Source organism: Ascaphus truei, chromosome 4 (assembly GCF_040206685.1).
Source record: "Ascaphus truei isolate aAscTru1 chromosome 4, aAscTru1.hap1, whole genome shotgun sequence".
Classification (NCBI taxonomy): domain Eukaryota; kingdom Metazoa; phylum Chordata; class Amphibia; order Anura; family Ascaphidae; genus Ascaphus; species Ascaphus truei.
The window spans coordinates 124,830,302-124,845,252 of record NC_134486.1 but is presented as its reverse complement, the minus strand read 5'-3'; the positions used below and the strand labels follow the sequence as shown (position 1 = coordinate 124,845,252).

The 14,951-nt window shown below is 41.4% G+C and overlaps 1 protein-coding gene across 2 annotated transcripts in view; it reads left to right on the top strand.

Annotated features, from left to right (window-relative positions):
* The window catches only part of LOC142493078 (sulfotransferase 6B1-like), a 76,483-nt gene extending 62,823 nt beyond the window's left edge, over positions 1-13,660 (top strand). For both annotated transcript variants that reach the window (XM_075596549.1, XM_075596548.1), the window contains exons 6-7: positions 12,758-12,914; positions 13,329-13,660. In XM_075596549.1, coding sequence (XP_075452664.1) covers positions 12,758-12,914; positions 13,329-13,459 — 288 coding nt within the window. In that variant the 3' untranslated portion in view covers positions 13,460-13,660. The remainder of the gene's footprint in view (positions 1-12,757; positions 12,915-13,328) is intronic.
* Positions 13,661-14,951: the final 1,291 nt, after the last annotated feature.

Here is a 14,951-nt window from a genome sequence, read left to right as displayed (position 1 = left end):
AGAAGTCTTGTGAGCTCCAGACATATGTGATCCCTCTGTCTGTCTCCCCTTTGAGACTCAGGAACCTCTGCTCTGTCTGTTTCCTAGGTCAGGCCAGTTGTGGACTAAGGAATCCTTTTCCTGTGTCTGGGAACAGGGTTTTTCTATAGTTCAAATCAGCCAGGTGGAGACTAGCTGATTGCTGCTGTGCAATTTAACCAGCACAATGCTGGATTAGAGGCAAGCCTGTTAACAGGGATAAGACCCTGTTACATACCTCCCCTGTTTGTGGGAAGCTCGGGCTTACCATGGCCCAAGCCTATCCTTCCACTCTCATTCGAGATATCTCTGTGACTTGAATGAGAGTGGATGGAGGAAGAGAACCCTCAGTACCGCTGGGATTGGAGACCTTTCTCCAGTTTATTTTTGTCTCCTCTCGAAGGTGCTTGATATCAGCACTCCTCAGTCGCTCGAGGAGGACATTTTCCAAGTAAAGTCTTTTTACTGAGTGCGCATTCATGCGATTTCTCTTGCGTCGGGCGATCCTCTTTTTGTAGACAGACTGTATGGCGACAGTTGCAGAGCGTTTGAGAGTAGCCCTTTGAGTTTTCTGCTCTTGAAGCTGTCTTTCTGCACTTTTTCCACTCAATGGAGTTGCCAGTTCAGCCTCTTTTGGATTGAGTTGCAATTCCACATCCACTTCCACAGAACGTCCTATCTTTTCAGCTTCATCAGCTAAGGATTCTTCTTTTTTTTGTTGCCTGTTGGGTGGCTGAAGGTTTAGCTAGTGCTTGCTTAAGTGGTTTAGACTTTGCAACCTTGTTTTTTAGGTGAGCGATGTTCCCAGCTCTCACTGTATCCTTTTTTCTTTGGGTTTTTGTGGCTGTGGGATACTGACGCTTGGTCAGGGTCAATACTTGTCCTTGTAGTACTGTAATCTCATCCGCGAGAGATCACTGTTTTTTGAGTGCGTCTTGCAATTCTCCTCTCAGGAAATTCATTTGCGCACTTTGCTTGCTCTGAGTTTGTATCAGTGCCTCCTTCATATTCTGGAGCTCAGTAATTTTTGTCATCAAGGTTGCCGCTGCGTCTGTTTTCTCCTTGGTGAACTGACTCAAGAGGATGTAACAGACTCTCTGTCTCTCCAGCTCTTGCTCCAGTCTCTGGGCCTTCTCCTGCTCCCTCTCATATAGAGTCACCTGGTAACGAAGCTCCACCTCCAATGATGCTCTGGTGACATGCAGCATGGCCTTTAGCTCCTCATACTGCTCTGTGGGGACACACTGGGTATTCAGACGTTCCTGCAGCACTTTAGCAGCCTGCAGATTTTCTTCCTGCAGAGTTCGGTGCTTCTCCTTGGCATTCTGGAGTTGTGTATGCAGACCTTGCAGTTGGTTCTGCAGTCGGTGCTCTGCTTCAACCTTTTCACCTTCCAGAAGTTTCTTTATTTTTTCCAACTTGTGGAGCTTTTCATTCTTTCCATTGACGTGGTCTGTCAACTCAGAATTTTCTTTTTTTAGTCTTAAAGTTTCTCTTTTTTCAGTCTCTGTAAAATTCAGGGCCTCCTTGTAGTCTGCCTTCCATTTTTGCACCTCTGCTTGGAGACCGATTGTCTCCTGGCGTGAGACTTCCGTCTCTAGGTTGAGGGTATGAAGCTCCTTCTAAGAGACTTTGAGATCTATATTAAGATTGACAATAGTTTTTTTAGAATTGTCCAGCTCCTCAGCGAGACTGTGAAGTTCCTTTTTGGAGACTTCCAGTTTTGTGCGGCAGCTGCCGATCTCGTGGTGTGAGGCATACGGTGCGGAGTGTATGAACCTCCTTCTGGGATACATTCACCTCTGTCCGGACACTGTTGAATTCTTGTTGTCAGGCATTCAGTTCTAGGCGAAGACCGTGAACCTCTTGCTGAAAGACTGTAATCTCCTTCAGTGCCTCCTCATACTTCCGCTTAAGCTTAGCCATCATTTTATCGGTTTGGCTCTGCTTTTCCACCATGGTGGCTTTATTAGTGTTTGTTGCATCTAGCTCAGATTTGGCCGCCGAGTAAATTGCGAGCACCGTCTTCTGTAGCTCAGCATTATTTTCTCTCTCCATTTTTTATTGTTCACGGAGCAGATCACAGTTATGCCTGGCATTTTTCAGGGCATCTTCAGGGCTGGTCAAGGGATCGTCACTCACTGGTTCCGGTTCCGCTTCCCTGGGATGGTTGGTTGAGGGTTCCTCACTGTTGGCACCGGACAGACACTTTTTTGGGTTACACGACTTCTGCCTTGGGCCCTCTGGATATTCTGTCATCCGCATTACGAATCCTCCATTTTCTCTAGGCTGCAGGGCATCTCGGTCCCCTTTTCCTCCACGGGATCTGCGGATGTATTGGTTCCTTCCACGGTAAGTGAAGACCTGCTTTTCTTTTTCCGCCTTTTTGTTTTGGACGACTCCGTCCCATCAGGGATATTGGGGTCTCCGTCTTTATTTGAAACTTCATCAGCTTCACTGTATCTGCTATGTTTCCCTTGCAGTTGCGTTAGGTGGCGTAAATATTCAGAGATCTGCTGTTCCTGCTCTTGCACCTGCCGACCACATTCGTCATCATAGAGAGCGGTCTTTTCGGTTCGTACTGAGTTAAGGCACCCCCACCATTCTTGGGGTGTTTTGTGGGTGTGACTCGGTTCGGGGTCCCCGTAAGAGATATCTTCATCCTTATTGGACCGGAAGGGCCACTCTTCCGTGGGTAGGGTTCATTACAGGAACACTGTATCTTGTCCTCCATTTTGAGGCTATCAAGTGTATTTTTCTTCCTGACCTCTGGAGGCGCTATTGCAGCATATTGCCACTGTATTTGCTAGAACCCCAAATTTTGGTAGTCCTACAGGTGGGTAGAATTCGCTTGTAGAGTTCATAGCTCTCGCAGGCGTCTCTGTAGACTTTTTCTTCTTCTTTACTTTGGTATGTTTTACAACATCAGCAGTACTGGGCACGCATTCTTTCTCATTAGTGATACTGGATGTGCAGTTGCTAAGTAAAACTTCTGTACCTTCCTTGGGTCAACAGCATATTGCATGCTGCTGCAGTTCCTTGGCTCATTGGAAAACATAGTCCTCTGGCTGCTGCCCTTTTTCTGGGGCCACGTAGGGACCATCCTCATCATCTGAATAAGGCCTGAAGGGACACTGCTCGGTGTGGCTGGGCTCTTTACACCAGGAACTTATTTTCTTCCCCATTCTTGCAGTCTGTATTTGACTTCAGCTGGGAGGCCATTTTAAATTCCATGGGGATTTTTTATTATTTTTTTTAGGTGTACTCTTCACCTTGACAGATTTGGCACTATTTCTTTCAAACAATGCTTGCTAGTGTAGCTGTCCATTTCCTTGCTTCAGCAAAGGCATTTGCTTTACACCATTTACTTGCTATGTACAATCCCTCTGCTTCAGCAAAATAGTCTGGTTTTCTGCTTGAGTTCAGTAATTTTCAGTCTCATCTTTGGGTATTATGGCATTCGCTCTTCACACTTTGGGTGCATGTTGTACTCCCAAGATACTTAGACAGACTTTACTTGCAGAAAAAAAAATATTCTTTTTTTTTTTTCACTTTCTTTCACTCCCGGCAGGGCTACTTAACATTCAGCAATTGGCTTTGGGTTACCATTTACACAGTTCAGCTATCCCATTTTACCCGGCGGGGCAATTTTACACTCAGCACTTGCTTGCTGAAAATTCCCCTGCTTCAGCAAAAAAAAAAATTTCTATGAAGAAAATAATAAACAAAGCCTAGCTCCTTTCATTGGAGTGCTAACTCACTTCTTGAACCCTGACTACGGCTGGAAAGCAAAGCCCCTATTTCAACAACCATATTACACTTTATTGTGATAGGCAAGTAAGGTTTACCTGCTTCAGCACAGTCTCTCTCTCTCCTCTTGGAATCAGGGAAAATAGTCCATCTGTAGTTTTGTGGCTTTCTTCAGTGGAGTGTAGATTTCCTGCCTGGATGTGTATCCCTTTAATTCTGATCTCTGCTGCAGGTGAATCTTTGTTTTTGTTGCTCAGGCTGTTTGTAAGACTGTATGAAGGCAAAAAGCACAAAAAAAATTCACAGGCAATCTCCAGGGGCCCCTTTTAACTTCAAGGCCCACCTCTCATCCCACTTCTGACACCATATGTAAGAGCACATGTGCAAAGGTACGCAATGGAGACTGGTTTAAGGTGAAATTAAAATAAGGCTTTATTGCGCCTGTTGCTTTAAACACAGCAAACATGTGAAAATCCACAAACAAAACCTGCTCCACGTTGGAGTATATTTACACTTGTAGTCCAGCGATTCACCAGCCCAAATCATAGATATATATATATATATATATATATATATATACACAGTTAGGTCCGGAAATAATTGGACACTATTACTAGTTTTGTTATTTCGGCTGTGTACCAGAATAAATTCAAGTTACAGTTAAATAATGAATATGGGCTTAAAGTGCAGTCTATCAGCTTTAATTTGAGGGTATTCACATCCAAATTGGAGAAAGGGTTTAGGAATTACATCTCTTTAATATGTAGCCCCCTATTTTTCAAGGTACCAAAAGTAATTGGACAATTGACTCAAAAGCTGTTTCATGGGCTATTCCTTTGTTATTTCATCATCAATTAAGCAGGTAAAAGGTCTGGAGTTGATTCCAGGTGTGGCTTTCGCATTTGGAAGCTGTTGCTGTGAACCCACAACTTGCGGTCAAAGGAGCTCTCAATGCAAGTGAAACAGGGCATCCTTAGGCTACAAAAATATGAAAAATCCATTAGAGAGATAGCAGGAACATTAGGAGTGGCCAAATCAACAGTTTGGTACATTCTGAGAAAAAAAGAATGCACTGGTGAGCTCTGCAACACAAAAAGGCCTGGACGTCCACGGAAGACAACAGTGGTGGATGATCGTAGGATCCTTTCCATGGTAAAGAAAAACCCCTTCACAACATCCAGCCAAGTGAAAAACACTCTCCAGGAGGTAGGCATATCATTATCCAAGTCTACCATAAAGAGAAGACTTCACGAGAGAAAATACAGAGGGTTCACCACAAGGTGCAAACCATTTATAAGCCTCAAGAATAGAAAGGCCAGATTAGACTTTGCCAAACAATATCTTAAAAAGCCAGCCCAGTTCTGGAATAGCATTCTTTGGACAGATGAAACTAAGATCAACCTGTACCAGAATGATGGGAAGAAAAGAGTATGGAGAAGGCTTGGAACTGCTCATGATCTGAAGCATACCACATCATCTGTAAAACAGTTGCGGCAGTGTGATGGCATGGGCATGCATGGCTTACAATGGCACTGGGTCACTAGTGTTTATTGATGATGTGACAGAAGCAGCCGGATGAATTCTGAAGTGTATAGGGATATATTGTCTGCTCAGATTCAGCCAAATCAGCTAAGTTGATTGGACGGCGCTTCACTTTACAGATGGACAATGACCCAAAACATACAGCGAAAGCAACCCAGGAGTTTTTTTAAGGCAAAGAAGTGGAATATTCTGCAATGGCCGAGTCAATCACCTGATCTCAACCCGATCAAGCATGCATTTCAGTTGCTGAAGACAAAACTTAAGGCAGAAAAACCCACGAACAAACAACAACTGAAGACAGCTGCAGTAAAGGCCTGGCAAAGCATCACAAAGGAGGAAACCCAGCGTTTAGTGATGTCCATGATTTCCAGACTTCAAGCAGTCATTGCCTGCAAAAGATTCTCGACAAAGTATTAAAAATGAACATTTTATTTATGATTGTGTTAATTTGTCCAATTACATTTGAGCCCCTGAAATAAGGGGTCTGTGTATGAAAATGGTTGCAATTCCTAAACGTTTCATACGATATTTTTGTTCAACCCCTTGAATTAAAGCTGAAAGTCTGCACTTCTATTGGATCTCAGTTGTTTCATTTCAAATCAAATGTGGTGGCGTACAGAGCCACAATTATGAAAATTGTGTCAGTGTCCAATTATTTACGGACCTAACTGTATATATATAGCAAATGGAAATATACTGTATGCTCATTTGCATGTCTTAGGCAGGCCTGCAACCCCGCCTTTCACCATTATCACCCAGCACACAGCACTTCCACTTTTTGCTTCAAAAACCATTTTAAATATGGTTCCCTATAGGCTTAAGCTTGCTGCATGGTCACAGCTTTGAGCACAGCCAGGGTTAAGATGCATAGCCAGAAAACCCACCCACAGACAGCTATTTCGACCTTAATGGGTCTCATCAGTGTGGGGTTGGTTAACTGGCTATGCAATGAAGCAATGAGGATGGTGTTTACCATACTTAGTTAAGCTATGGTGAGTAAAAAAAGTGACAAAAACCCACCACAGCAAAGCATATTGCAAATGGAAATAGAGAAAACAGCCTCTAGAGAGGGGAGTGGAGCACAGCGCAGGGACAAACGGCAGGAACCAGCACACCATAGGTTAAAACTAATTTATTGGTAAGCAAGGGGAGACTCCATAAAACTGGACAACCACTCACTCTGACGCGTTTCGGGCTAAGCCCTTTGACAAAGGACTTAGCCCGAAACGCGTCAGAGTGAGTGGTTGTCCGGTTTTATGGTGTCTCCCCTTGCTTACCAATAAATTAGTTTTAACCTATGGTGTGCTGGTTTCTCTGCTCTTCAATCAAGTTGGATGCACGCCTGCACAGATTTTCTGCTGATCTACATCACTCCACAATTCAAAGTGAGTGGACTATGATATTATCACTGATCTCTGACATTGTCACCATTTTTGTTCAGTGACTTATCTGAGTGTGGTAGGGGAAAAGGGAACTCTCAGCCTATGGTGTTATGTTCCCCCAATACCCTATAAATCCCACTCTAAGATTATAGCCCAAACTGGCAGTCACATACTTATGAACATTATATCAGGTTGACAATGGATACCAATCCTTTTGGAGCAGTTTTACTTCATTAATACATCGAGGCAAAAGAATATCTATATCCGTGACATATGGGACCTGTTATATTATACCTGCGAATATATCTGTTGCACCATAATAGAACTCCAGTCCTGCTTTCTATATAGCAAATGGAAATATTCTGTATGCGCATTTGCATGTCTTAGGCATGTCTGCAACCCCGCCTTTCACCATTATCACCAAGCACACAGCACTTCCACTGCAGCAAGGGATTCTGGGAAAGTATGTAAGTATGGTAAACCCCATCCTCATTGCTTCATTGCATAGCCAGTTAACCAACCCCACACTGATGAGACCCATTAAGGTCGAAACAGCTGTCTGTGGATGGGTTTTCTGGCTATGCATCTTAACCCTGGCTGTGCTCAGAGCTGTGACCATGCAGCAAGCTTAAGCCTATAGGAAACCATGTTTAAAATGTTTTTTGAAGCAAAAAGTGGCACTGTGTGCTCATTTGCAAGTTATTTCCCAGAATCCCTTGCTGCAGTGGAAGTGCTGTGTGCTGGTTGATAATGGTGAAAGGAGGGGTTGCAGACCTGCCTAAGACATGCAAATGAGCATACAGTATATTTACATTTGCTATATGCTTTGCTGTGGTGGGTTTTTGTCACTTTTTTTACTCACCATAACTTAACTATATATATATATAGATAGACATAGATTATCAGTCTTATAAGAAAAGTCTTATCTGTCTCGTAGTTGTAGGGGGAAGGCTTCTCTCTTTCCTGGGTTGCTGCCTTTTCCGCAAGCTATATCAGCATTCAGGTGTAGAAGTCTTGTGAGCTCCAGACATCTGTGATCACTCTGTCAGTCTCACCTGTGAGACTCAGGAACCTCTGCTCTGTCTGTTTCCTAGGTCAGCCCAGTTGTGGACTAAGGAATCCTCTTCCTGTGTCTGGGAACAGGGTTTTTCTATTGTTCAAATCAGCCAAGTGGAGACTAGCTGATGGCTGCTGTGCAATTTAACCACAACACTGCTGGATTAGAGGCAAGTCTGTTAACAGGGATAAGACCCTAACAGAAAAAGACGGTGTAAAACAGCGCTAATGAATCATAAAAATGTGTACTAAATAAAATAATTAGTGCAAATTATAAACAGCTGGCAGGCAGGTACAAACTGACCGTACAGTCAGTTAAGAACCATAGCAACAAAAAAGAAAAACCGGCGCCAAAAAAAATAATAATAATAAAATGTCAATCAATTCCAAACCATAAAAGGTGAAGTCCAAATGAAAGTCCTTAGATGAACAGAGGAATTGAGCTGACGACTCTCCTCCCAGACCGTGCAATATGGAAAAGAAAGAAAACAGATTATGGTGCAGTATGCCTAGTACTGTTGACTTTAAAACAGAACCAACTAACAACACACGACAGACGAGACAGACAACACAACAACACTAGCAAGGCTAAAATATATTGTTAAAAAGCTATTTTATTAACACAACTAATGCTATGTTCCGGAGGTGGAATATCCAGGGGGGTAAAACTGAAACCCTACTCACAAGACCCTGGTTGGATAAAAGCAGTTCACACTGAGATGATGGTGTAGTCCTCCAAAGATGGCAACCGGAGCTCCCTCACGGGCGTCCCCACGTGATATGGGTGGAAGATGAATCACTTGAACTGCAGGGCTTTCCGGCGGATGTGACGTCACTCCCCTCACTGCTCCTGTTGCAACGCGATGTGATGCTCCCAATGCGAGTGTCCTCTCTCACTGCTCTGCCCCTACGGCTCCACCAGCTAATGCCCAATGTCCTCCGTGAACAAAGATGCTTCTAAAATGAACAAGAACTTCCCAACGTGTTTCGTGCGCATGCGCGCACTTCTTCAAGGGATGTGCTCCACCTTGTGTCTCAATAGTTTAAATACACTTGGTCATTAATGGCAATAGGCTAATTACATGATTGAAAAAGCATTAATCCTATAATTGCCATAATCAAGGTGGGCACAAGAACTAGCCTGGCTAGACACTAAACATGACAAAACTACACAAATGACAACATAAATACCTTAATATTATAAAACATTAAAATATTAAAAAGTGTTTAAAACATAAATAAATGGAGACAGGATTGACATAAAGATGATCACAATAGAATACATCACAGAAAGGCTTTAAGTTCAAAATCTATATTTAGCCCTCTTGGAGAAAGTGTTTTTAATTCATAGATCCAGTATGCTTCACGCATACTAGCCTGTTGTAATCTATTTCCACCTCTCAGGTTGGCTTGAACTACCTCAATTTCCTGACACCGTAAACCTTTGGGATTTTTATCATGACATCAAAGAAAATGATGAGAGATACTATGTGTAACCAGTCCCTTTTTGATATTATAAATGTGTTCATAAATACGTCTTTGAAAAGTTCTCCCTGTTCTGCCAATATACTGCAAGCCACAAGGTCATTCGAGCAAGTATATTACAAAAGTTGAATGGCAATTGATTAGTGTCTTAATAGGATAACTTTTAGAAGTTACATTAGATTTAAAATATTTAGTATTGATGCTATAGGAACAGGCTACACATATCGCACAAGTACGGAAACCTACTATACTCCCTGCCTGACCTGCATTTGCTCTCATGAAATTATTGGTACATCAGCGTAGAAAGACTCTGGCTGAGTTGGATGATCAGATTTTAGAAATGAAAATTCAGCTAGATCCATACAAGGATAATAACGAGCTGCTTTTATTAGAACCAACCATTAAAAAGAGGTTGGATCAGGCAGAATTAGAAATAGTTCAAAACAAACAACAAAAATTCTTCAGAGATAAACAGGACTATGACACAGGTTGTCAAAGGGACTGGGCGAAGAAATCAAAAGAGATTAATGTTAACAAAATGGAACATAAGAATCCCAATAGATTAATAGGTACCAAAGATTGTAAAGTTACTAGAAGTGATATTACCAATAAAAATATGAGAAATGGCCCAAAGAAATCTAATACCAACATTCTGGTTCCTACAGCATTTAAATCTACCAAATTACCTTTGCATGATAAGAACCTCTACCTACAACAAAAAAGAGCGAAGGATGCATTGGTATTACCCCAGTCAACGCCTATTGCGGTCAGCAACAGATATACGTTTGAACTTAAAGCCTTTCTGTGATGTATTCTATTGTGATCATCTTTATGTCAATCCTGTCTCCATTTATTTATGTTTTAAACACTTTTTAATATTTTAATGTTTTATAATATTAAGGTATTTATGTTGTCATTTGTGTAGTTTTGTCATGTTTAGTGTCTAGCCAGGCTAGTTCTTGTGCCCACCTTGATTATGGCAATTATAGGATTAATGCTTTTTCAATCATGTAATTAGCCTATTGCCATTAATGACCAAGTGTATTTAAACTATTGAGACACAAGGTGGAGCACATTCCTTGAAGAAGTGCGCGCATGCGCACGAAACGCGTCGGGAAGTTCTTGTTCATTTTAGAAGCATCTTTGTTCACGGAGGACATTGGGCATTAGCTGGTGGAGCCATAGGGGCAGAGCAGTGAGAGAGGACACTCGCATTGGGAGCATCACATCGCGTTGCAACAGGAGCAGTGAGGGGAGTGACGTCACATCCGCCGGAAAGCCCTGCAGTTCAAGTGATTCATCTTCCACCCATATCACGTGGGGACGCCCGTGAGGGAGCTCCGGTCGCCATCTTTGGAGGACTACACCATCATCTCAGTGTGAACTGCTTTTACCCAACCAGGGTCTTGTGAGTAGGGTTTCAGTTTTACCCCCCTGGATATTCCACCTCCGGAACATAGCATTAGTTGTGTTAATAAAATAGCTTTTTAACAATATATTTTAGCCTTGCTAGTGTTGTTGTGTTGTCTGTCTTGTCTGTTATGTGTTGTTAGTTGGTTCTGTTTTAAAGTCAACAGTATTAGGCATACTGCACCATAATCTGTTTTCTTTCTTTTACATATTGCTCGGTCTGGGAGGAGAGTCGTCAGCTCAATTCCTCTGTTCTTCTAAGGACTTTCATTTGGACTTCACCTTTTATGGTTTGGAATTGATTGACATTTTATTATTATTATTATTTTTTTTGGCGCCGGTTTTTCTTTTTTGTTTCTAGGGTTAAGACCCTGTTACAGTGGTATATAGATGAATGACGAATAAAGTAGTAAAAGTAAAACTGATGCCAGGTTCTGTAAAGGGCTAGAGTAACTGGCACTTATTATACTCGAGGGTCAATTCCCTCAGGGGATGTGTTATTTTAGTAAATAAAGGTGGTATGAACAGCAGAAATAGATGTGTCTGCGGTACTGAGACCGAATGTTCACTTGAGTTTCCAGTGGATAACCACTGTGTAAGTTATCTTTCCCCTTGTTCACAATGCACAGTGGCCCTTATAGAAGGTGAGCCACTGATATGAGGCAGCCAGCTTACAGTTAAAAAGGTAATGCGGTAGCCCCAGCTAAGTATAACTAGAGTCATCATGACGATAGTTCAGGGCTGATCAAAAAGTTTGTGGTGTTACAAACTACTCACTTTGAAAACGCAGCCTTGTATTAATTGGCATCTATATAAAGCGATATGGATCCTTGTTCCTGCCGCTGTATATGCTTTGACACGCCAGGGCTAATCAAGTAATGTGGTGTTGGGAACCACTAGCCTCTGTAATCGCACGCGTTACGTTAACTGGCGTCCGTGTACTTAGCTATATATCTGTAAATCGCCTGTATGGCAATATGACTCATAGTGCCTGCCGCTATATGTGCTCGGCTTTGCAAGGGCTAATAGGGTAGTGTGGTGTTGAGAACCACTTGCCGCAACATTATAATAGCTGATGTCCATGTAAAAGTATTCACTAGATATTTAAATCTGCCACCACCGACGATCGTTTCACGTGCATGCGCGTGCTTTGTCAAGGCTTCTGATTAATCTAGGGGGTTGTCCTTCCCATGTCGTTCTTTTCATACAACACTCAATTGGTGAGAGGGTTGCTAGGATTAACCCTGTGTGTTCCGGTGTAAATATTTTCATTTGGAATTGCAAGTGAAGAGAATCTTCCAACTAGAAGAGGTAATGCACTTACACTAGTGCCTTGAGTATAAATGTTTAGATTCTGTGGGCAAAAAGACCAATTTGTCTGATCCAGTGAGTTTACATGGAGGAGATTGCTTTTTATAAAAGCTATAGGTAATACTGGCAGCTAGCTGGTTCTTACTGATGGTGCAAGTGTTTCTATAGATAGTGCTGAGAATTTGTACACTATTGTACTGCAAGATAAGCTCTGAATGAAAGCTGTGTAAGCTGCTATCCAGATGTTGCCTGGAGCTTTTTCTTCATACCGTATGTATCTTATGCCGATATTTTTCATGTATGATGCTGGCTAGTATCAACATTTTTATCCCCAGGTAGTGTCCTATATATTTTGTGGGATAGTAGTCAGAGTAAAGTGTACATATAGGTACATATCCTATAAAGAGAGATGTGATATATGCTAATTTAAGTCATTTAAATATACTTTGCATATCCAAATGAGCACATCTCAGGTATCCCACGTGCTTTTTTTTTTGATGCACAGGTGTCGCTCCACGTTTTGTATAAAGGTGTGTGTGTGTATGTGTGTGTATATATATTAGCAATATGGGATTAGCTAAGAAGAGTCTCTCTCTCTTTCGGGTTCAATACAGAATTGTTATGATGAGGATTAGAGAACAAATTGCACTAGTAAAAGAAGTATGTCAATGTTAGATTCATTTGATTCATTTTAATCCATTCAGTAACATTACTTGTGTATGGTGCCACTCTTTTTAGTATAAATCACAGTACTGTTGTCTTCCTTTAGTGTGAATCCAACCATTATCTCTGTGTGTGTACAGGACTTGGATGCAGCAATAAAGAAGATATCTGAATTCTTTGGTATCTCTCTGACTGAGGAGCAGATTCAGCTCATTGCCAAAATGGGCACCTTCAAGTCCATGAAAGAGAAATCTACAAAGAGTGATGTGGAATGTCTGCAAGTTATTTTTAGGAAAGGTAAACATTTTGAGCCCAGAATAAGAATACAGTATATAGGAATATAGACTACCGTATGTAAAATTCAGGGGATAGGTCACAGAGTTCACAGGCATAAAACCATATCAATAGATAGGAATACTTTACCAACGCGTTAGTGTTAACACATATACATTTAGTTATTATGAAAGGTGTTAACTGAATCCAAATTTTCACATTTAATAAATCCTATGGATTTGAATAACAAATTTGGCAATGGAGGGTGTCTGCTGATCTCTGAATCATTTGTATCTTTGCTAGTTTTGAGTATCCCAAATTTTCCCTATTTGCAAAGCTGATCCCAAGTTTCACCCATCTAGAGTTATGAATTTGCAATTGACAGCGATTAACAATATATTATATTACTTAACATTTCATATTGTATTTTTCTTCAAGGTGAAGTTGGAGACTGGAAAAATTATTTCACGGAAGCTCAGAACCAAGAAATGGATGCACGATTTGAGGAGTGTTTAGCAGGAACAAAACTGGGGGAAATGATAAATTATAATGTACATTGCAAATCATAAATGTTGGCAGAAGAAACTTAAAAAATAAATCAATTAATATGTTGGTTTTTTTTGACAATTTGAAAAAACCAAGAAGAAAATATTGCAGTTCCTGAAATGTGTTTTGTTATACTAGTTTGATCAGTTTTTGCAGGAAAAATGTTTAAACATGAAAAAACACTAAACCTTGCAAAAATAAAAAATATGCTTCCAAGATTAACATATTGGATATAATTTGTATCTTTTATGGACCTAAAAACACCTTTGATTTTTGGTGTCGGTTTGCCCAGAGTGCATAGACAAGAATGGACTCGAGATGCTGAGCTGAGAAGAAATGTTATTTACTGAAATTACAGAAGATGTGATTAAAAGTGTTGAATGTTTTGGCTTTTCACATCCCTGCCAATGTAATAGTCTAAATTATTGAGAGTTTTTCTTAAGGACATTAGTTAGAACCTGTTCTACTAGGCTGATAAAGCCAAAATGAAAGCAAATGTGTGAAGAGTAGGAATCTGTCCATACTACAACAATTACAGGCTTTAGCAATAACAGTGAATGCATCAAAATGTCCACTTTGTGGTTATTTCCTTATTAGATGGCCATGAAAGTATGTAAAATGCATACAACCTTAATATAAAGCTAGGCATTACATATTGTACTCTCAATGCACTTCAGTAAGAACTGCAGATCAAATACACCGAAAATTAGACTGGGTGATAGTATTCAGAATTACCTGCAAATACTTTTTGGAGGGGTTGGAAGTGTTTCTGTACAATAATCCTTGGAAATCTATAAATTCACAATGTAAGCTACTTATTTCAGTTACATGGAAAGTCAAGGAAATGATAGCATGTTGTCTTTTATGTTGTAATTTTAGGTACACTTCAGGTAGCAGAAAAACTTTAAAAACTGGTTAAGCGGGAGAGGCGCATGCGCGACGACAGGGAGTATGGAGGTCTAAAAAGTTAGCTCCGTACCGCGCGTCTACAAAAGATAATATTAAACACCCCAAAATCAACTGAAAACCCATAAAAAAAGTTAAGCAACACTAGCCAAACCTGCAGAGATGGCTCCGAAAAAGCCAGCTGGTCAAAAAATGCAGAAACTAGCAGATGTCAGAGACTACTTCGGAGGAGCGGGTTCAGGCAACGTGGCGGGGGAAATGGCGCCGGTTTCAAATCCCGACACGGATACCGAGCAAGACGGAGAGGCGGAAGGGGCCTGCAATCCAGCCTTTTTACCTGTACGAAGATGTGACTTCGAGAGACTGTATAATGATCTGAAGTCTCTCTTACAGGCCGATATAAAAGAGGTTAAGAGAGAGGTCGGCAAACTAGGGACGCGTACCGATGCCCTGGAAACAAAAGTTGATCAAACTATAAAGGTGGAGCAAAAAACAGAAAAAAAGTCAGGGGAGCTGCAGCGGCAGATCGACGAGCTGAAGGACCGCCAGGAGGACGCGGAGAACCGGGAGCGGAGAAATAACATCCGCATACGGGGGGTCTCTGAGGAG